A 20,826-nucleotide genomic window follows, 5' to 3' on the forward strand; every position below is an offset into this window, starting at 1 on the left:
TAGCGTATGGCAGCATGGAAGATTTGGTTTATTTTCCAGCGTATTTGATGCTTCATGAAGGATGCAGACTGCTCCTTTTACTTCAGACTGCTCCTTTATAAGGCTGCTCGTCAAAAAAATTTCTTGTCATTAGCAAGGTATTTCTTTTAAATCATTTTTCTATCTGTGCTTCTTATCTGCTGCGACATGAATTTTCTTCAATGAAATGAGCTGTATAATTTTGCTAAGGCAGTGCTAAGTGCTTTATTTTAGAAGCATTACAGGTTAATGCAGACTTTCAACATGTCTTAAAGAACCAAAGGCTACGATCATTTGTTCTACCTCTGCAGCGGTTTTATGATAATTGCTTGTAATCCAGTCACTGCAGGTCTGCAGGAAGCGCTCCAGTTACGCGGTATTTCTCCCAGCACGCTCTGCTGATGTAGAACTGACCTTAAAGATCTTAAAGATGATCCGTGCAAGAAAATTGTTCTTCTTTTCAGTGATCTTAAGAGTGTGTGATGACTCAATGCCGCTGGTCTGGAAGTGCCAGCGCTCTGTGCTTGGTGCTGCTGGAAGGCAGTGGGCGGGATCGAAGGAGCTGTGGCCAAGGCCAAGTGAGGCAGGAGCTGGGCGCCACTCAGCCAGGCGTTGCTATGCGCTCCATCCCTGCCTGCTCCCGGCAGTGGAGTTTCTAGACAAATTCAGCAGGAGTGGAGTTGTGCAGAGGCCTCAGGGAGCAAGGCATCCTCTCACAGACTTGCAGCTACGCTCCCTATCTCTGCCGTCACTTGCCCACCCACCACCACACAGGGCTGCCATGCCGGGCTGCTGTGCTTCTGCCTGCAAAACTGGGCAGGAGCAAGCAGGCATGACGTACTCAATCAGCACATCCTTTAGCTTTAAAACCACCTCGTGTCAGCCTTCTGCCACCAGCTGTCCCACAGCTCTGTCCCACACGCTGCCTCTGTGCCCCTCTGCTTCTCAGGGGTGCAGCACTGGGCTGCGGTCCGAGAGATGGCCCAGACTGAGGGATGGAGCTCTGCAGGAATGGTAGGGGAGCGCTGGCTCAATGGAATGAGGTAGCATTAATTAGGATTGATTTCATTTAATAGTCTTTGGGTTTATCGCACAGTCTTAACTGTTGCATAAAACATTTCATTTTAATAATGCACTGAAATTGTATCTCTTTTCATTTATGGGAGTGCTCTATGCCATTGTATGTGACTAATAGCAGGCATTTGTTTCTTTGCTGCACTTGCAGGCAGCTGGGCTGAAACTGGGTCTGTTAACAGTGCTCATGCCCAAGGCAAAGAAATGATGCATTTCCTGGTATAACCTGAACACTTGTGTGAGTTGCTGTAAGAAGCAAACATTGTTACTGCTTGAGAACCTGGACCATGGTCAGGTGGTGGATTAAGTATTGCAATAGGAAAAACTTCTGAGCTTAGAGCAGTTAATTAAAAATAAAGAGATGTTACAAGGAGAGAAGAACAGTGCTGGGACAAGGATCTCTTCTCATCTGAGTGTGAAGAAGGCTAAAAATGCCTTCCTCTGAGATGTTGTGGCTCAAAGGAGAAGAGCTGACTTGGTTCTTTAATTTGTTCGTCTACAATTTTGTTAGAGTAATTAAAGGCTAATATTAAAAAAGCAGATTAAAAGGATAGCTTCCTTAAAGATTGCTCTCAACTACCCAGGGTCAGAAGTAAATGATAAGTAACACAGTTGAGAAGTTGGATCTTTGTGGCTGCATAGATGTCACAGTGGAAAATGCAGTAACTCAACTTTCTATATTTGAACATCTCATTATATTCAAGGCCATTGAAAGACACATTAAGCTCCAAAGAGGTGACACACAAGGTCTCTTGCTGAAAACCCATCCTTTAATTATTTTATGGAGGTTAATGTTGCTGTAGTAGAGTAGTAGCTTGGTCTTAGCAGTGAATAATAGGTTTCAGTTGAAATGATTTTAATGAAAAATTAATAAAGCAACTCAGAATGGCTGAGTTGTGTAAGGGCTGGTGATAATGTTCATGTTTTTACTGTTGCTTTAGAGGTTTTGTTTTGCAGCCAGTTTCCAGGAAGCAAAGCTATTTTCTCTCCTATTGTTCTGTCTGTGCCTGGGAAGTTTACCTTTACTTTTTTTTTTTTTTTTTCCTTTCTTTCTTTCCCCCTCTCTAGAAGACCTCCAGTGGACATGAGGTAAGCAGATCGCAAGCAGAGATACCAGCCAGTGCCTTTCCCTGGAGAGATTCTCTCCTCCCTCCATATAAGAGTTTTCCAGGACCTCTGCTATGGCAGGGGGTGATGGGGTGATTGCTGCTCGTGTCTTCAGGATGGGCCTGGCCAAAATTATTTCTGCTTTTGTGCTTATGGCATGTGCAGGCTTCAGGTCAGTTTGGTAGGGAATGTGACCTTATGTCTCTACTGCCTCTTGTCTGGGGAGATTTTAGCTTCAGTGGCTGGGGGATCAGCATCAGAGCACCTGGGAAATATGGCTCATGGACACGGTGAACCTTGCACAGGCTGCAGTGCTGGATCTGCAGATGTCTCCTTTTGTGGGTCCCAGCACTCATTGCTCTGGAAGAAGAGGAGGAATGCGAGCATCAGCAACTTCTGCCTTTAACAGAGAAGTAGGTTGAGGTTGTGGGGCAGCTGGAGGTTGGCACTGAGCTCCTGAGTGAACAGCGGGAGTGGAGCAGGTGGGATGGGCCAAGCCCTCGTGTGCAGCTATGAGTGGATGGAGAGTCTTCACTCTGCTTGTGTATTGCGACAGGATTGCTTGAAAAGTTCAAGGGTTAAACTCTTATTTTTTTGAAATGTAGCATCTCTGTTTTGTTCTAACTGCCTGCTTATGACTCATCGCAGCCTTAACTTCCTGAAGGAAACTGAAGGCTCGAGGGAATTGCATGCATGCTTCTATCTCTGCTATCCTACTGCTGAATATAAAATTAGGAGAAGAATATATGTGAACATCAACATGGCTTTTAATGGCATGGTAGCTTATTTTTTCTGACTAAAACATCCTGGTTAATTAAAGCTCAGTATGATGAGCATGTAGCTTGTTGAGTATAGGAAAACCTGCCTTGCAGGGAAATTGCTTTTCTTTTAATTTCCTTCATCCACTCCCACGTATCAGCAGGATGTGCGCATGCAGTAGGAGAAATAATTCAATAAAGACTAACACTCACTACTTGGCTTTTACTCATGACAGCCTAAGATACAACTGAATTTGACTGGTTCTAAGAACTTCATTGTTAAGTGTCGTTCTGTGACCTGGCTGAAGCAAGGGAGTCCCAGTAAGATTTGTTCTGCAGTCTGTACTAGCTCTAACAATCTGCTTCTTCAGAGCCTTCTGCCCTCTAAGACCTGCTCTGTCCCTCTGGATACAGAGGTCCCCCTGCAGCATACCAGGAATTGTTAGATAACCTCTGTTTACAGACAATCCCTTCGGAAGAATGAGGAATCTCTAAACAAGCTGTGGGGAAAGTAGTTCAAACAAAGGTATCTGAGTCAGGTTTTTGGGGGTCTTCTGCCAGAAGTCCTATGTAATTGAGGTAGACCTCTATAATCATGTTTTGAGTAACCTGATTTAGCTGTAGATGTCTGTTCATTGCAGGGGAGTTGGATTAGATGACCTTTAAAGTCCCTTCCAACTGTAAGGATTCTATGATAGTCCATGACCTGGACAGCACTAACCACACGTTTGGTTTTTCTCCTTCCGTGCCTGACCAGAGTCTGTGTATCAAGCAGAAATGTAAATAAAACTTGTACCCTGTCTTTTTGTTTTCTTTTTTTTTAAAAAAAAAAAAACACCAAATACTACTTATATTGCATGGATCGGCATAATGCCTGCACAACCTTCTTATGGTTTGCTGTGCAATATTGAGGTCAGTCGTGGTAAAGAGCTCTGTCTTGCCAAGTGCTTTTAACTGCTGACTTGGGATAAAAGGTTAAAGCTGCACAGATCATTTATGCTTGTGAGATGGTGTATGGGAAGGAAGAGGCTGTGATCAGTGTCTGTGCGGGCATCTGGGACGATTAAGGAGGGCAGCAAGAGTAATAAATGTGTGTTAGACTGTCAGTTTGGAGATGACTCCTGGCCGTTAAATGGCAGAAGTTCTGCAGCCTTCTTCCTGGGGGAGTAAGGACTAAAAAATGCTGCAATTCTTTTTAAGATGGAATGCAGTGTATTTGTGAGAATAACTCACGTGTGGTAGTGCAGGCAGCAGCAGGGTTTGTGCCCTGGCCCAAGAAGTGCTTGACTATTCTTACTATCTGAAGTGTGTACTTAAGAAATAGATAAACACACGTATGTATCAGTTTATTATGTACCTGTGTATATAAGATGTGTGTAATGTTATATATAAAACATAGAGACATCCCCTGTTCCTCATCTGTGGGCATTGGTTGGCTATAACAAGCTGGGTTTTTGGGAGGTGCCAGAGCCCTGCACCCGTCCCTGCACTGCCCCACAGCTCAGCCCTTCAGCTGCCCTGGAGCGAGGAGGGACGGCTCAGGTTGGCATTTGCTGACCTAATGCACGGTGCCCTGCCTGCGTTCCTTTAGAAATATTAACAGCTGGTGTTTAAAGAGTGTGCTTCCCTTGCTGAATTTCAGGGATTTTTTTTTCTTTCTTTTTCTAGTAATCCAACTTTAAGGATGTTTCTACAGCTGCATGGAGTGGCATTCTGTAGCTTTGCCTGCTTTTCTGTCATTAACGTTTCAATGACAATCATTAAGAGGTACAGCTTAGGTAAAAAAGGAAAATGTTGGAGGTTAATTTTAAGTGCAGTTCAGGTAGTGGAAGCTGAATGAAGCTTTCCAGATCCCTCTGCTACAGCCTCTTTTGCTCTGTACTTTTTTTTTTTTTTTTCCCCCCCACTTGCATTTTCCTGGACTTATGGGGAAAAAAGTAAGCTTCAGAGCTACTTTTCCTTTACTTGTGCCACTTCTGCCAATGACAGAGGGCTCTTGGCTTTGTGTATCAGCCCTGCAGCCTGGGCACCACAGGGACTGTGCTGGTCAGGCTGAAGTGCACTTGATGTTTTGTTTGTGACAGTTTTATTGTATTCAGTGCCAGTGACACACAGAGGAAGCCCAGCTCCCTTTATACAAACTTCTTGTTTTATTAAAACTAATGTTTTTGGGCAGGTTTTCAAGGAATCCCTTATTTCACATGAACAGAAGTGCCTCGCAGTCCCTCCAGTTGTGCTGCTCACTGGGTGTTCCCCAGCACAACTCCTGGCACAGGGGCAGTGAGCAGCTGTGCAGACCTCTATTCCATCACTGGGCTGTGGCTGGTGAGAGCATGGGGCCAGGCTGGGCCAGGCCGATGGCCCTGCAGAGGGAAGCCGTGGGCTGTGCTGAGAAGAAAGAAACAGATTTTTCTGAAGTGCTCAGATGAAAATTGTTTATCGGTGTTGCCACTTTTTTCCTCCTTTGCGTACGCCTGCTTCCAAACCGATAGCCATGAAATCCCCATCAGCAAGGAGCACCAGAGCTCTGCCGTGAGGCTCTGGCTGTCTATGTGTAGAGCAGCACCTGTAGGCAGATGGTGGTGGCTTGGCCTTGTTCTGCCAACCAAATTCTATCTGCTGTTTGCCTTTTGGAACACCTAGTGTCCTGAATAACACCTCAGAGTGGAGAGAATTTGCATTGCTCAGGAGACTCCCCAAGTATCTTTGCTTTAGCTGCTATAAAGGTCTAGTCTCATTTTCCTTAAAAAATTATTTTTAAGCACGGTTGAGTGCTGCCATGCTATCATCTTGGCACATACTCTCTGGGCAGCCCTGTGAAGTTTCTTCCCCTCAGGGCCTCGTCCACTGTCAGGATGTATCTGTTGATAAGATCTTTCATTTCTTGGGTGAATGGTTCAAAATCTTTTTGCTTAGCACCAGACCGCTTAAAGTTCCCATCCCTGTTGTTCTCGACACAGAGCAGACGGTCCTCCGTCACTGTCATGTTCAAGAACTCCACCATCTCCTTCAGCTTGGGGATGAGGCTTTGTTTCAGGTCCTCATAGTGGATGACAAGCAGACGCTTTCCGTACTTCAGCCAGTCCAGGACATGGGAGGCCCACCAGGAGGCATAGCTGTTCACGAAATCTGGCCAGTCTAGATGATGGGAAAACCAGGAAAATGAGAACATATTAGCCACGATGCTTCCACAGTGTTCCAAGTATTAAGTTGGAACAAGGTTAGAGGTGCTGGTCATGTATGAGGTAGTTGGATGTGAGTGCTGGAGAAAACAACACGGCCAGCCACAGGGCTGCAGCCACTCTCAGCTCTGCAGCCGTGGTGAGGAGATGGGCACTGCTCTCCCACCGTGCAAACTGGTGAGGACACACAATTCCCAAATGCGTGGCTACCAGGCACGTGATCTTCTTGGTGTCAGGCATTAGCAGTGCTGAGAGTCACCCAGCTGCCTGGGAGCCCCTTGGGGTGGACAGGCTGCACAGGTGCAAAGCTGCAGGTCAGCATCTTCAATGTGCTGTGCTTTTAGGAGCTGAACACTCCTCTTTGCACAAGCAGGCAGCTCCATGCAGGAGCTAGGGAAGGGCAAAAAGAGAAGGGAGAAGCATTTGGATGAGAGCAGTGAAGCAGAACTGAGAAGGTCCTGCTTGGCTGCTCATTTGAGCAGTTCTTTGCCACGTTATTTCAAGCAGATACTTTTTTTTTTTTTTTTGCCTCTGTAGTTTTTTTCCTACATTTTTACCTCTGTTTCAAATGTAGTTTGAGAAAGATATGGGGGCTATTCTATGTTTCATATATATGTGTACATATAAATCAATATACATGTAAGTGCAGCATTGAGACCCTGGTTTTGGCTGGGCCTGGGGTGCTTCTCAATCCAGAGGAGTTGAGTAATGCTTCTGGGGAGATGGTTTAAGGAAACAGGATTAATAGGGAAGGTGCTTCTGCTCCTGGCACATGGGAAGGATTTGCCATCACATGCCAGGATCACTGTGACAAAGTTTACTGAAATACATTCCCGCTACTGCCATATGTGACACCTTAATCTCTTGTTAGATGCCTGTGGTAATTTTCTGAAGGTCAAGCTGAAGGTTTTGCACTGGATAAAGTGCAACTGTGGCCAAAATATGACTATTTGTAGTTTGCAGTACGGGAAAGCCACTCTCTCCAGGCTTTGTTTCCCTTTTCTGAGGGCTGTTTTGGGTTTTAATAAATGGATCTGGAGCTGTGGCTGATGAAAGGTGATGTAAGGACTTGGGAAAGAAACATGCTGTGACTAAGGGCACTCTCCTGCTGTCCCCCGAGCCCTGTGCTATGTGGTTTGCCTAGGCACAGCTTTTATGCCTGAAATGCATAAGGGGAGAGATGTGTGCTGAATCCTTCCTTTGCTGCAGTCTGAATGCAGCGGTGTGTGCAGCAGGGATATCACAGTCCCACCATCCAGCAGTCATTTTGTGCGTTCGTAGAACGCTGAAGTCCCCTTATTGCTCCTATCTTTATTTATCTGCAATGCAGTAGCACCCATACAGTGCTGTAAAATTTCCTTCAGGAAAAGTCATGCTTCATCAAACCCTCAATTTTAAATTAGATTTCTCTCTGTTATTACATGCTGCAGGGGCAAACTTCCTTCAGAGCGCACAGCCTGACGGATGGGCTACACACCAGGCATTCTCTGCTGTGTGCTTCTCTGGTAGTGACGCTGCAGTGCAGGTGCTGCACTGCTGTCAGTGGCAACAGGCAGAGCCTGCGTGCTTCTGGGTCTGGTCTCTGTGTGGTGGTGCTTGAGTCCCACTGAATTGCAGTGCTCCCTCAGGTTTTGGGATCAGGTCCCCGTGTTACCCCTCCCAGCATGATATGACTACAGGCTTTGAGCTCTGACTGCAGCAGCCCTGGGTGCCCCACACGCTACCTTTGCTCTTCCAGTTGCGGTCTGCAGCGTAGCCCAGATGCCCAGCGAATTTCCTGTTGAACTCTGCCATGAGTGACTTGTATGGGTTTCGTATCAGCAGGATAGCAGAGTCAAACATTTCAATCTCCGTCTTGCCACTTTCATGTGTTTTCACGCAGATGGTCCGTCTACTTCGCCAGTGGTCTTTTTCTCCTTTAAAGCCTGTTTATAAGACAAGATTGTTGTGGGTTTTTTTTCCCTGTGACCATATGTCTGTGACATTTTACACTCTTAAACAAGGCCTTACTGTTGTGAAAACACCAGTTGATTAAACTTGCTGCCCACCTGGGACCAGGGCTGCTGCCAGCAGTTACTGGGGCAGGAGCCACCCTGTGAGCTCCTCGTTGTCTGCTGGGCCTTGGGTGGCTCCAAGCAGAAGGATGCTGGAGCAAGCACAGTCCTGTGCCTCAGAATGGCTCTGTGTCCCATCACCCCCTGAAAAGGGTACCTTTGTTGTAGAGGGCTCCATCGAAGTAGTAGCTGCCTGTGTAGTATCCCGTGGCATGCTCGATCAAATGGCGAGCCCACGTGTTGCCAGCCCCTGGGAAGCTTGACAAAGCAATGAACCCTTTGGATTTTGTGGTGAGGAATTTCCTGTCTGTACAGCGGGTGTCTGTGGGTATAGAAAATAATTCATTGTTAGCATTGTGGTTTTTTAATTAATTCCACTGACAGCCTTTGATTACAGGGTTTATTGCTTTTTTTCTCCCTTACAAATATAGGCTATCAATTTAAGTCTAGTTGTGAGTCAGCTACTTCTGAAAATTAACTCAGCCATAAGGGGCCAAAGAGATTATCCTCAGAAAAGACTTTCACTGGTTTTGTGTTAGGTGACACTTCTTATCAGAGTTGCAGTGAACCATTCTACTTGCCAGCAAGTTGTTATAAAAGCCCCTTGATTGTCTGTTTGCTAGCTGCTGTTTGCCTGGCAGGCTGATTCTGCAGTGAAACCCCAAATATGTCACTGTACCTGGAAACAGCAAGTTTTATAACGCAGGAGAAACTCTTTTACTGAAACAAACTGCACTCAGTTCAGCCTCTGGGTTATGGTTCTCCAGAAAAGGGCCCAAATCAGTTAGGAGCCCTCCCAGTGCTGACTGCCAGCAGGGTCTGAACAGAGCTCTCCTGCCAGCTTCTGTAAGTCCTGCCCATATGGCTTGGTGTGCATTAAAAGCAAGTGCAGGGGGAAAGAGTGAGCTTCAGCTATGTGATGACTCAAAAAGAAGCCAGGAAATAAATTAGACATCAGTCATTTTGTTCTTCAAAGTAGCCTTCAGATGAAGCCATGGCCTGAAAGTGCCAACATGGTGCCAAGAAGACTGTCTTGTGCTGCTCCTTATCCACACAGATGTGGTAGATAGTAGCAGTTTCATGAAAGTGAGCATTCTTCTTGCACGGTCTTTATACACGCTGTTATTTGCAGTCAACCTCTGTACTGGGAAATGGAGCAAAACAATGGATGTTGGGAAAAACACAGTGCCTCTCCAGTGAAGCACTTAACTTTAAGTTTGTAAGTACTTTTGTGGAACATGGTGCAAACCACTGCATGGAAGAAGCTACAGGTACTACCTTGATGGTTCACTGGATTTTGGGGCATTGCTCTGCATTACACTCTGGCTTTGGCACGTAGAAAGATGAGTATTTTGGAGGAGGACGGGCAGAGCGCAGTCAGAGCCTGCTGAGCTGTCTCTGTGCCTGCCTAACAGGCTGGCGTGTGCTCAGGTGGGGTCCTGTCCCCAATGCCTTGGGTTTGGCTGCGCAGGTTCTGCCTCCTCTTCATCTGAAAAACCATTATTTTTCTTAGTGGAGGGGCTGTGCAGCTTAACAAGAGACTGTTTGGATTTGGAGAAATGTTTATGGGCGTGACTGTGAGATGAGGATTTAGGCAGGGGCTGTTTTCTCGCTGCCCGTGCTCTGTGGGTAAGGCTGCTGTGAGGCAGGTGTTCCCGCGTGCTGCAGGAGGGGCTGGGGCTGCAGGGCCGTACCTTGCACCGGGGTCTGGTAGGCCTGGCAGTACCCCCCTGCAGCAGCGCTGCTGGCATTGGGCATCGCGCTGCACAGCCGCCGGTCCGCGCCGTGCCGCAGTGGGAAGCGCACCGTGGGGTACCCGCAGTAGCACTCCTGCCCCCGGATCACTGCCAAGGGGAACTCCTGCGACGAGAGAAAACAGATCAGTGCGCAAATGCCGCGGCATCAGCAGCCTGTGGGGAATGCTCCTGTTACGCAAAGGAAGATAAATCTTCACAAGCCGCTGTCAGGATCAAAGCAGTGTTTGATATATCACTGTAAAGCTCATTTCTTATATCGCTGCTGTCTTTCACACTGCAATTTCTTAAAAAATGGTTTTAAGACAGGTCTTGTAAGGCTTGAAAACTCACAATGCTGTTTTTTTCATTATTCATAAAAACATATAATTCGATACTGTTCCTTCAATCCTAGTACATAACTGCACCTGAAACTTCAGTAGGGAAAAGGCTGTTCTTATTTACCCCTCAAGTGAGCGTTTTGAATTGCACCGTCTTTACAAGTTCCATCTATAGCCCTCCAAACAGAGGAGTGAGCTGCAGTTATGCTTAGAGTCATAAAAAGTTTGCGTCTTGCTATGACTCCTTCATGGTCTGCGAAACCCCAGTGTCTGCAGAGGGGCTGGCGCAGGTTTTGAGCACTACTGTCCATATTTTTATGGAACAACTGCTTTGGACCACAACAGTAAGCCAGTCCTGTGGCATCTGCTGTGGGCTGAAGCTGCTTTGTGGGCACAGCGCCTCCTGTATGGCACTTGCTTCTTGGTGGGGATGCCTCACCTAGGCTAACTGCTGTCAATGACAGACCCCTTAGCGGAACGAGCCTGCTGCTGTAGATGGTGTTTGTCTCAGGGAAATAATTCACAGTGACATTTCTGGCTACAAGACATTTCTTTTCAATGTGTTTGAATCAGGTTTTTGGTTTACTGATCTTATCCAGAGAAGGGATCAAGTTGCAAAGCAGCTTTGCTGTGCTCTGCAACAGATGCAGAACGGTGGTGCTGGGCCACTCTGCTAATACTGATGAGAATTAATAGAGAGGTTTGGAGGAAAACATCTGTTTGCTGAAGAAATTAGTGGGTGTTTAGGAGTTCCACAAAAAAGTACATTTACTAGTTTGCAAAAATTGGCCCGAAAATTCAGCCCTCATCTCTGCCAGGAGACTGGGCGTGTATTTTCTTAGGCTTCCAAAGTCCTCTGGTGTGTGGCGCATCAGTATGCATGGAAGGGCTTGACCTCAATGACAGTGGCTGAAAGAAGCTCAGGGGTTATTGGAGCGCAGAGCATTCAATTCTACCTATTCCATAACAACACTTCTTGCCTTTTAAAAGTCTTCTGAAATCTGGGAGCACGTGCCAGGACTACTGAGCAGCTTATCTCTTGCTCTTCTCCACATGTTCATCCTCTGATAAGGAGTCAAATACAACTAGTGTGCCATCTGTGCCCAAACAGCCAAAATTTGCTTAGTGAATGAGGTACGACATTGTCAAAATCTATTTAGTGACTTGATCCAAGGGCAAAATAGTTCTGTCTGCCTGCAAACAGAAATCTTCCCTTTTGCTGTGAAGCAATGTTTCTCCGTTTGAGAAATGAACAAACATCCTGGCCCTAAAGTGCAGACTGGAATAAGAATGCACCGTGTCTCCTGCCAAGTGGCACCTGCAAGGGACTCTTTTTGGGAAGGACGTAGATTTTCCCGAAAGACCTGAGCAGGTACTTCCCCACTCTTCTGCGTTTCTGTGCAATCATTGTCATGAGGGCAAAGCACAGGCAGTGTAGTACGGTTCTGTGACCACTCTGCGTCGCTACCTAAATGGTTCAGGCAACAGGGACCTGCGGCTGGTGCTTGGCCCATGCAGAGGTAGCCAGGCTGCTCCCCATGTGTGCAGCCTTCCTGCTGCTCAGGCAGCACTGTAAGAGCACTCTTTCTGGCTTTCCCTTTTTTGATTCTTTCTGCAGGTGTTTCAGTGCCTTTCCCCAGCTTTCCTGCAGTTGGGCTTAGGTTTTCATCGTAAGTAGTAGTAAAAACTGTGTACCTGGACTCTGCTCCCATTGCCTGCAGTAGCTTTTGTACTAATGCTATCCCTACATAATAGCATGTAGCTGTATCTAGAAACCAAAACAGCAGGTCAGTTTTGAAATTAGAACATCTAGGAAGCATCCTAGAGGTGGTCAAGTCCGAGTGTGCAAAGTTGCTGGAATGGCTTTTGGATCCTTTGAACTGGTGGGGTTCTCTTCTCAAGACTTGCATGCCTCATTTTTGTTTTCATTGTATGTAACTATAAAAAGTAGCTGAAAGGTAAAATGACTGAATATATAAAAATATAAATTCAGATGGAGATGGCTAACTTACTATGCAGGTTGGCTTTCAAAAAAGCATATATGAAAATTATGGCTTCTGGCAAAGAGATACATTCATGGCTCTGTGTTATGGGGTGATAATGGGTAGCTATTAACGCATATCATCAGCATATCATCACTCACAATTAAGAAAAAAAATTGATCAGTAATGCTATTTAGCAGGTTTCTTAAAGTTTTTACCTCAGATTCATCTCGCATGCTTCCAAGGACTAGAGCTTTACTCTTGTGACTGCACAAAGCCATTTGCAAGACTAACAACTAAATGTGCTGTGTTGCAGTTTGGTTTTCTTCAAAGTCCCCACAGACGAGAGTAATTTGTGTATTTAAATACAGGCCTCAAACCAGTCCCATGAAAAGCCCACCGGCCTCTTCAGAACGCATGGGACTTGAGGGAATTATTCCCTTTTGTGCAATGGGTGGAACTAAAATGAGCATCCTGTCCTGACTGCAGGAGAGCTAAGTTGTTCTGTGTCAGCCAGGAAGCTGTCCATCCTGATCTGAAAGGAAAGGATCTGAAGTCAGGGTGAATATTTCCACTGCTATCACAGGGCTCGCTCTGCTGTCTGGAATCAAAGCTCACACTGGTTTTTCGCACTCCAGCCCCACTTCTCTTGAGTTGCTGGCAGTTTGCGTGCACTGTAGTTTTTTCTGCATTCTGAACTGGGTTGGGTCATAGTAGAGCTTTCTTACTCTGCTTGATTATTTGTAGGAAGTGTACACTGAAAACGAACTATGAAATTGGATTGTGACCTTTTTCCCCAAAGCACCTGCAATCAGTGTTGCGTAGGTTTCATCGAAAAATTCTAGCATGGACTTCATGAGCTTTTCCTTCCTGCATCATTCATTCATTCATAGCTAATACACAGCTTTTGCATTTGTGCCAACAACATGCCAAATTGCTTCTATGTCTGCCAACAAGTATGCCCAAAATGGCATTGCCACTGCAGGAAAAGGAGAACATGGCTTCAGGGAAACGTAAAAACAAGAAAAAATGTAATGGGGTATTTTTTTTGTGTGTGTTGTGTGTTGTTTTGCTTGGAGATAAGAAGTGGTACTACAGTAGGCAAGAAGTGAGCACTGTGATATCCAAATGGTGTGCAGCAGTGGGGACTGTGGCTATGCCACTGCTGCTTTCCAAATGCAGGGGGATTTTGCCAGACTTCTTGCAGGCAAATCATCATTGTCATCATCATCACAGATGTTCTCTAATGCTTGATTCTGGAAGGTCAGCATGGTGCCTGGCGTCACTGGATATTGGCTCCGGTGAGTTTCGTCCTTCAGAAACTTATTCACAAATGTAGAGCTCTAGGGCACTAATCTCTGCTATTCCTTCAGTAGATTAAAGTTTAAAGTAACAAAAAAGAAGAAAGGATGTGAAATGAGAACTGTTCTTACTTTCTTGGAGCAAAATTCAGAGCACATCTCCACCGTCAAATTGGGCTGTATCAAAGAGGCTGGAAAGGTGTCTGTTAAATTTTCTGGAGCTCTAAAACATCCTCGATAGATAACATTCCTCCCTGCAGGGATATGAAATAGGTTTCTCTTGAGAAAACAACGTCCATGGTATCCTGCCTCTATCACAAAGAACAATATTAGGTTCAGAAGCTAGAGAATAATGAAGAAAATCTCATACTCCAAGTACTTTAGAAATAAGAGAAACCATGATATACACTAGAAAAATGTGTTGCAAATCCTGTGGTATTAAAGGAGCACATGCTTTTGGCTTTTACTAACCCCTGAAAGCAGAGTGCGGCAAGGAGTTTAAATTAAATTCCATCAGTGGAGGGCACTGCTATTGTTTGCAACTCCTAGTTTTCTTTTGAAGACATGCCTTCCCCTGAAAGGCTTAAAAGCCCTGATAAAAATCTACAAAGCTTCCCCTCATCTGCAACAGAAAAGGAATTTAAATGAATCCTGAAAGCCCCCGCGGGGACCCACCTTCCTGCACATCTGCTCCTCCTCTTCCCCTTCCCTCGCCTTCTTTTCAGGGCAAGGGAGTTTGCTGCAGTCTTCAAAATCTGAACTAGGCGTTTGTAAGCTGCTCAGGGAGAACTGCTTTCCTGACGTCTTTAGCATTAGCCTCTGATCTGACCTGCCCCTCTATATACGCTGCCGAGCCGGGCAGAATTGCTCCATTTTTATTTTTTTGCATCGCTGATTGAAGTCAGAGTGTGGCCCAAATGGGAGTTACAAGCAGCAGTGCAATTCTTCCCTCCTGCTTCAGAAGTGTCCCTGACAGAACCCAGCAAAACTCCAGAGCTATCTATCATGGAAGTTCCCTGTCCCGGGTGAGGCGATGCATTCTCACAGATGAACTAATGGTAATAGAGAAAACAACATGTGTGTGGCTGGGTTAGAAAAGGGACGAGGTCCACATGCTGTGCGACACTGCCGTAGTTCTTAGGATTCTCTGAGCTTTACAGATGTGGAAAATGTCTTCATCTCTCTGTATCAACTCTCCATTGTCATAATTCACCCAAAGTGACTTAATAGGGCTAATGGTCTCTTTGGGTCTTCCGAGTCTTGGTCTGCACCCACTGGCCACCACAAACAGAACTCACCAGAACCAATGTGGGAAAGGGCTGCAGCTGGATGGCAGCGGATGGGCAGGGCAGTTCTGAAGACTCCTGGGGAATGTGCAGCTCCCCAGGCTGCAGGAGATGCACGCTTCACGCTTCTGCACTTGTGGGGTGAAGGGGACACAAGTCCTGTGTCTGCCCACAGACAATGGGCACAAGCAGCAGAGCCTCGTTGGGAGGGCAGTGTTGTGCCTACTGCACCGGGAGCTGCTGCCCGAGCTGCATTCTGCACTGCTGCTGTCCCTCATGGATTCTGCTGGTTTTAGAGTTACTTCCCAATATACTTTCACAATTATCATTGTGATTAATGCTTTCGTTGGCCACTCAGCTATCTTGATCTCAGTGGTAGTTTTCAAACAGTTAAACATCAGGTGTTACTGAGAGCAAGCAAAATAGAAATCTTGCTCCAGGCTAGGTTAATTTGATGACTTATTCATTAATAGTTAAGAAAAAAATGCTGTCTTTTCCTGTGAAATACATGTATGTATTTTCACACTGAAAACTTAAACATCTGCCAGTGTGCCAGTCAGCCTGACACTGGCAATTTAGGTCTACACGCCTTTGGTATATAATTCGTGTGTGGCTGATGGATGATGGTACAAACTTCAACTCTTTAAGAAGTGAAGTGCCATCAGTACTGGCACAACGTTGGTCTTGGTGGTTGTTCTCAGAAAATTAAATCAAAAGGGTCCTGTAAGCTTGCCAAAAACACAGCTGTGCTCAGCAGTGTGGGTGTTCATATGCCTTGTGTGGGCCCAGAGGTTGTCTGTTTTGTCTCCTATGGCAGCTAACTGAGCAGATGAGTGTTACAGAGAGTAGGTGACAAGCAGTATCAGTCAAAGATGAAACAAACATCTCAGGTGCTGCTAGAACAAAGACCTCGCGAAAGCGGAACTCTGGGTCTCATTCCTGTTACTGAGGAGACTTCTCTTAAGGTACCGTTGGCACTGATGTCTCTGCCCTCTATTCTCCTGCTGCAGTCACAGGATTTCCTTTGCTTAGGATTATTTTTGAGCTAAGGATGGTACTGGTGGGTGTTTTTAAGCCATTCTATGACTGTGTCCTAAGAATGAGGTCTTGTGCCTTTGCCAAGGATGCAGAAGGAAGCAGTTTTCTCAGCTGAAGTTCTGCTCTGCTGCAATCCCTGTGCAGCACCGCCCTGCCTCCCACTGCTGCTGCCTTCCCATGCAGCACTGCTGCTGCAGGAGGGAGCCAGGGCCCACACCAAAACTGCAGCTTTGTCCCACAGCTCCCAGCAGCGGCAGCATGCACGGTGCCAGCATGGCACCGAGAGCGGCATCGCTTGCACTTACGTCGTGGTGCCGCTGCCTGCAGCTCCTCCACCCTGTAGACTGACAGCCGGTTCACTCCGCCGCACACTGAGCCCTTCTCGCCCTTGCACTTGCTGTTGCATTCCTCGGGCCTGCAGGCGGTGGCTGGGAGCTTGTTCCCACAGTAGCACTCCGCTCCATACGCCAGACCTGCGTAGGCATAGGCCCTGTGGGTGCAGCACAGGCACAGTCAGAATGGGCCCTTTGAGCACCCTGTGCGGGGTGGAGGCCTGGTAGTGCCCTCTGAACACGCTGTGTGTGCTGCACGCTGCTCCTTGGGGTGTGCTGGGCTGGGAGCCCCAATGCTGCCGGGGCTGTACTGCAGTGAGCGCAGAGATCTGGGCTGAGGAAGCACCTAACCAACAGCTGACAGAATGCCACATTTTGACCAGATCAACAGAAAATGCATCTAAGTAGCTGTGCTGCAGTAAGAGCAGTGGATGGGCAGCAGTGACACAGTCTGCCCCAGACAGGGTAGCAGAGCTGCTATACGTTGGAAGGTCTGAGACAGTCAAGGTTTTCACTGATGCTGCATGTTTACTGTATGTGGGCTTTTCCCATCTCAAATACAGCTCTGCTTACTGTCAGAAAAAAGAGAACTCACTGTGAAAGAGCAGCTCACCTCTCAGCACACGCCTCCTGACAGTGAGCCACTGTCATTTTTCGTAAGTCGTAGAATACAGCTCCCTTCAGTGTCCTCTCCTTCGAGTCATCGCTGAAGCAGCCCACGTAGGTGCCTGTGTGCATGTAAGGCAGAGTCAGGACATGTGCACAGCGGCAGGTCTCAGTCAGGGCTGTGCTTTGAGAAGGGCAGCAGCCATCCCCAGCTGGGTGCTGCCAGGGGGCTGCGTGGGGGCAGAGCAGATGGTCCTTAAAACGGTGGGACTGTGGGGTACCCTTTTGAATTTCTCCCAAGTTTTTTTCAAAATCTTTAGTTGAGAATAAGATGGTGCAAGAAAAATGTTAAGAAAATCAATTTCCTTTGGGTATGTAAAGTTATATTAAAGCTATAATGGAAAGATAACTCCAGCCCTAACTAGGCAGCGTTGCTTCTATCACATTAAGCTATCTTCTCTGGAGAGAATCTTTTAGCTTATGTCTTGCTTTAGTTAGCATATGAAAGAGAAGTATTTCTGCTATACTGCATCCTCTCTTAAGCCTCTTTTGTTGTCCTGAACAAAACACAATACAAATCTAGCCTGTTTTTTTTTTTTTTTTTTTTTTTTTTTTAATGTGATTGGAAGGCTGAGGTAGCACCCTGCTATTGTACAGCAATTTTGTGGTTACAGGTGCATGTTATCATTAATATGCGGTGGAGAAAGGAAATTTGATTGTGGATGTAGCAGTATTGAGATGACAACGCTGGGAAATTATATAACACGAGTTGCGGAGAGGAAGAGAATATATGGTGAAAACCCAAATTAAAAAGCATTATATTAACAATAAAATAGTCTAAAATAAAGCTAAAGCCACTGTCTGCTGGGCAGAGCCTGGGCACAGCGCTGTCTGGCACTGAGCATCCATAGGCACTGTGGCCGTGGGGAGAGTGCTGTGCTCAGAAGGGATCAGAGAGCAATAATGAGGCTGCATGGCTGTAAGGAGTCAGGGAGATAATATGCTCTGCACAGGAAGTTACATTTTTAATTGATCATAATTTCCAAAAGCTTTCTAATGCTTGTTAGCAATACTGTTATTAACAGTGTCACTTCGTGTTCAGATATTCAAATGACGTGTATTTGAATCAACATAATTCAATGGCTGGTAGCAATAAATAGTCCTTCTGGCTGCCTCAGTCAGCAATTAGAACTCGAGCAAGGCGCTAGCGTAATGACTGACACAGGCACTAGCCTTAACTAATGTTATGGATAATTTTCAAAATTAATCCTTTCATTTCTAAAAGAAGTTTTAAAAGCAGTTCAAGCAATGTGCAGAACGAGTTCATGGTCTGTCTCATCTCTGAGTAGCTCAGGCACTCACTGTGTTGCTCTACCTTTTATCTACTCTTTCATTAACCAGAAAAAAATAACCCAGCCCCACCAGGGTGAAGAGCAGGCCATGGCTGAAGGGAACCAGGAGCTGGCAGCAGGCAGAGCTCAGGGCCAGCTGTGCCCCACTGCAGCCCGGCAAGTCTTGGAGGGTTCCGTTGATTCTTCTCTGGATTTCTATCCACAAGGAGTCCCTTAAAGCAGGTGCTGGCCAGTGCCAGGTTCAGCTGGTGGTGCCAAGACTATGTGCTGCTTGTGGCAGCCCATCTGCCAGGTGGGCACCAGGTCCCCATGCCCCCATGCTGGGCTTGGGTCAGCACTGGGCTCATTTTGTGCTTGGCCAGGTGCTGCCATTGGGCTGTATGCCCAGAGCAGGCCGAGAAAGGCAGCAGGCTGCTGGGACAGCCCTTGCTCCTGTGAGCAGGATGTTGGCAGCAGCGTGTGGAGCTCTGTGCCTCAGAGGCTCCAGCAGCTGCATGATGCAGCTTCACACACTGCCACTGTTGCCTTGTTTCCATTCCCAGCATTTCACACAGTAGGAGTCACTTGGTAGCATGTTTTAGTGGGATTTTTGCAGAAGGTGCTCCTTTGGATTAATTTTTTCAACAGAAGAAGGAGCAGTGTAGTAACATGGTGCCTAGTCCTTCTGATCCCATTCCTCTTGCGCTGCCAGTTCTTCTGAAAAGCAGTGCATCAAAGACAGCAAAGCCATAGCCCGGTGCTGCGGCTTCAAAAGAGTAGGGTGTTGAACAGCGGGCACGCAGGGGCTTCCTGCTGCTGCTGTCTGATGCTGTGCTGAGAGCAGCCTGGCCTTTTTCTTATGTGGGTGGCAAAGCCCTGCGCCCACAGGTGCCAGGAGGTCAGATCTGTACAGCTGTTGATACAAATGGCCAACACGTCCCTGCCTCCCTAATCGCAGTGACCCAGCGTGAACCCTGATGCTTTCTGCATCCCTGTGCTCAGCCTCCAGGCAAGCAGAGCTGGGGCTGCAGCATGGCGAGAGCAGGCAGTCCCAGGGCAGGAACCGTGCAGAGGTGTGAGTGCCTGGAGTTGCCTGTTTTGCTTCTTCGTTTGCCCTGGGGACTGGTTTTTATGAGATTTTCTACTGAATAAACCATAGCGGTTCATGTATGTATTTATTAGTAGCAGTAAGTATTGGGCTCGCAGGGAAGTGAGCTCTGATTTCTGTCAATCCTGAACTGCTTTCCATTTAAGATATTATTTAATCATGAGGATTGGAAAATGCAGTTTTGTACCTTGTGCTCTGGCTGCTAATGCGCTGCCCTGGCCCTGCCCCGTGCAGTGGTGCGCACTCCCCTGCAGTCTGTTGGCTGGTGGCAAATTTCCATCAAACTCACCAAACACTGAGAGTTTGATCCAGGGGTTCTTTCTCATTTGGAGCTCAGGTAGGGTCTAAAGGAGTGGCGTGCACCTGTGCCTCATCCCTCTGAAGGCAGTGTGCTTGTGGGGATGGCTGCAGAGGGCAGGTCAGGAAGAGGAAATGTGTTTGTGACAGTAGAGCTGAGTGTGTGTTGGAGAGCAGAAACGTACTTCTAAACAGAAGTTACTGCGTGGCTTTAGACAAGTAATGTAATAAAGCTCATTTTTAAGTGTTCCCTATGCTGAGAAAGAGAAACAGCTTTCAGCAGCATTCTTCTCTGCCTGCTTGAAGAGAAAATCATTTAAATCAGAGGAGTATATTTCTCTCTGGACTTGCACTCAACCAGCAGAAATACATTTCTGGAGCTACAGCTCAGTGCGCAGGGACACAGCCTTACTCCGGCCTGCACAGGCCTTTAGGAACTGTTGTGGAAGTGCTGCTGAGCTGCGGGAAGGTGCTTCTGGCGCACCTCACCAGGCCTGCTGGTCTCTGCTTGGGTTGGACTGTGGGGCAGCAGTTTGTGCGCCTGCCAGAAGGCGGGCAGAGGGCGCGTCCTTACCTTTGTGCTCGGCGGTACCCCTCGTGGCTCTGAGTCCCGCAGTCTGCATGGGCTCCTGGTCACCAATGAACCTGTGGAACCACCTCCTCCGCAGCCACCTCAGCTCTGAGTTGCGAGGTGCCATCCAGCGCAGGCTGTGCTGCGGTTCTGTCCCTGGCAGCGTGTCCTTTCCCAGGGGGAGCTGGGCACCAGGGCTACGCGCCAGGCGAGGGTCTGCAGCCTTGGCTCCCGGCCCCGTGTCTGGCCCTGGCAGTGCCAGGCCTGAGGCCCCGCGTGGTCCCTGCTGGGCTGCGAGGCGGGTGCGCTGCAGCAGCAGGAGGCTGCCAGCCATGAGGTACGCGGCAGTCAGGAAAAAGAGCAGAAACTGGGTCCGCCGAAGGAACTTCTGCAGCCTGAAGAACGCTTTGGCCATGCCCCCACTGGAATGGGCCTTCACGCCTCCCAGCAGGCTGCTGGGCGCCCGCCTGAACAGGTGCTGCTTCCTGCCATGGGTTCAGCCCATCACTCCTGCACTGCTGCTCCATACATGGCTGTCAGGGCCCCAGGCAGCCACCAAGCCGGGCCCAGTCCTGCACGGTGCCATGGCCAAGCTGCTCGCTGCAAGTGCCAAGGGGAGAGCGTCAGCGGAACCGCGCTGGTCCTTGGGGTACCTTCCCTGCACCCTCCCTTCAGCCCAGCACTCCTCCATCCACTACTCATAATTA

The 20,826-nt window shown here is 47.4% G+C and overlaps 1 protein-coding gene across 1 annotated transcript; it reads right to left on the reverse strand.

Moving 5' to 3' along the window:
- Positions 1–362: 362 nt before the first annotated feature.
- WSCD1 (WSC domain containing 1) lies at positions 363–20,826 on the reverse strand. The gene is made up of 8 exons (XM_048966527.1): positions 20,123–20,826; positions 16,820–16,934; positions 16,180–16,364; positions 13,683–13,804; positions 9,888–10,053; positions 8,351–8,515; positions 7,864–8,064; positions 363–6,095 (listed from the first exon to the last, which is right to left on the reverse strand). The coding sequence occupies exons 1-8, from the start codon at positions 20,532–20,534 to the stop codon at positions 5,743–5,745; spliced, it is 1,719 nt and encodes a 572-aa protein (XP_048822484.1). The 5' UTR covers positions 20,535–20,826; the 3' UTR covers positions 363–5,742.

This window comes from Lagopus muta, chromosome 20 (genome assembly GCF_023343835.1).
Source record: "Lagopus muta isolate bLagMut1 chromosome 20, bLagMut1 primary, whole genome shotgun sequence".
Classification (NCBI taxonomy): domain Eukaryota; kingdom Metazoa; phylum Chordata; class Aves; order Galliformes; family Phasianidae; genus Lagopus; species Lagopus muta.

What these genes read in the sequence shown, in the direction of transcription:
- WSCD1 (XM_048966527.1), bottom strand. Translation starts at nt 20,534, where the DNA reads ATGGCCAAAGCGTTCTTCAGGCTGCAGAAGTTCCTTCGGCGGACCCAG. An exon ending in CTACCAGACCCCGGTGCAAG is followed by an intron (nt 8,516 to 9,887) that starts GTACGGCCCTGC and finishes CTATACCCACAG; the next exon opens with ACACCCGCTGTACAGACAGG. An exon ending in CCGCAACTGGAAGAGCAAAG is followed by an intron (nt 6,096 to 7,863) that starts GTAGCGTGTGGG and finishes CCCATCATCTAG; the next exon opens with ACTGGCCAGATTTCGTGAAC.